Source organism: Pteropus alecto, unplaced genomic scaffold (assembly GCF_000325575.1).
Source record: "Pteropus alecto unplaced genomic scaffold, ASM32557v1 scaffold67, whole genome shotgun sequence".
NCBI classification, from domain to species: Eukaryota; Metazoa; Chordata; class Mammalia; order Chiroptera; family Pteropodidae; genus Pteropus; species Pteropus alecto.
In genome coordinates, this window is record NW_006441061.1 from 8,744,627 (window position 1) to 8,745,280 (window position 654).

Consider the following 654-nt stretch of genomic DNA (forward strand, 5'->3'; position numbering starts at 1 on the left):
CGGGGCTCAACTCCTCCACTGACTCGCTGAGCATGGACTTTGCAAATAAGCTGCCCGCTTTCACAAGCAGATCAAGGTCAAGGAGTTTCCGGGCATAACGTCCCCGATGGGACCCCGCGAGCAGGGGGGAAGGGGCCAGCGGCTGAAGACGGCCCCTTGCCGGGATTCTGTCTGCATCGCAGCTGCAGCGAGCGACCGTGACCCACGCACCACAGTCCCGCTGCGCGGCCTCTTTGCGTGGGGCGGCCAGCAAAGTGCAGGGTGGAGCTGAGGCCCGCTGGGAAGCGCCAGGGCTGAGCGAGTGTGCGGGCGCCCTAGGCTGCAGGGGCTGCAGGGGCTCCACGGAGGCTGGGGAGCCGGGCGCCTACCTCTGGCTCTTCCGCCCGAGAAAGAGCCGTTCTGCGGGCTGCACGTGCTGTTGTCCCCTCCGCACACCTGGCACGCGTCCGGCACCAGCTGCGAGTCCATCTTGCCGTCACAGCCGAACGTCTGCACAGAGGGGCGTGCAGGTGAGGCCCGGGCGCGCGCCACGGGAGGGTGCTGGCCCACTGACACCCACGGGCTCCCAGATTCTCATCACAAACGGCTCATTTCTGCACACCTGACGTCTGCGAGGGAAGCCAGCTTACACGACCTGCTCCACCCCCGCCCTGT

At 67.1% G+C, this 654-nt stretch overlaps 1 protein-coding gene across 1 annotated transcript in view; it reads right to left on the reverse strand.

Moving 5' to 3' along the window:
* Positions 1-654, reverse strand: part of ADAMTS13 (ADAM metallopeptidase with thrombospondin type 1 motif 13) — a 29,366-nt gene that overhangs the window by 14,883 nt on the left and 13,829 nt on the right. The window contains exon 11 of the mRNA XM_015594136.2: positions 369-548. Within this exon, the coding sequence (XP_015449622.1) occupies positions 369-548 (180 nt within the window). The remainder of the gene's footprint in view (positions 1-368; positions 549-654) is intronic.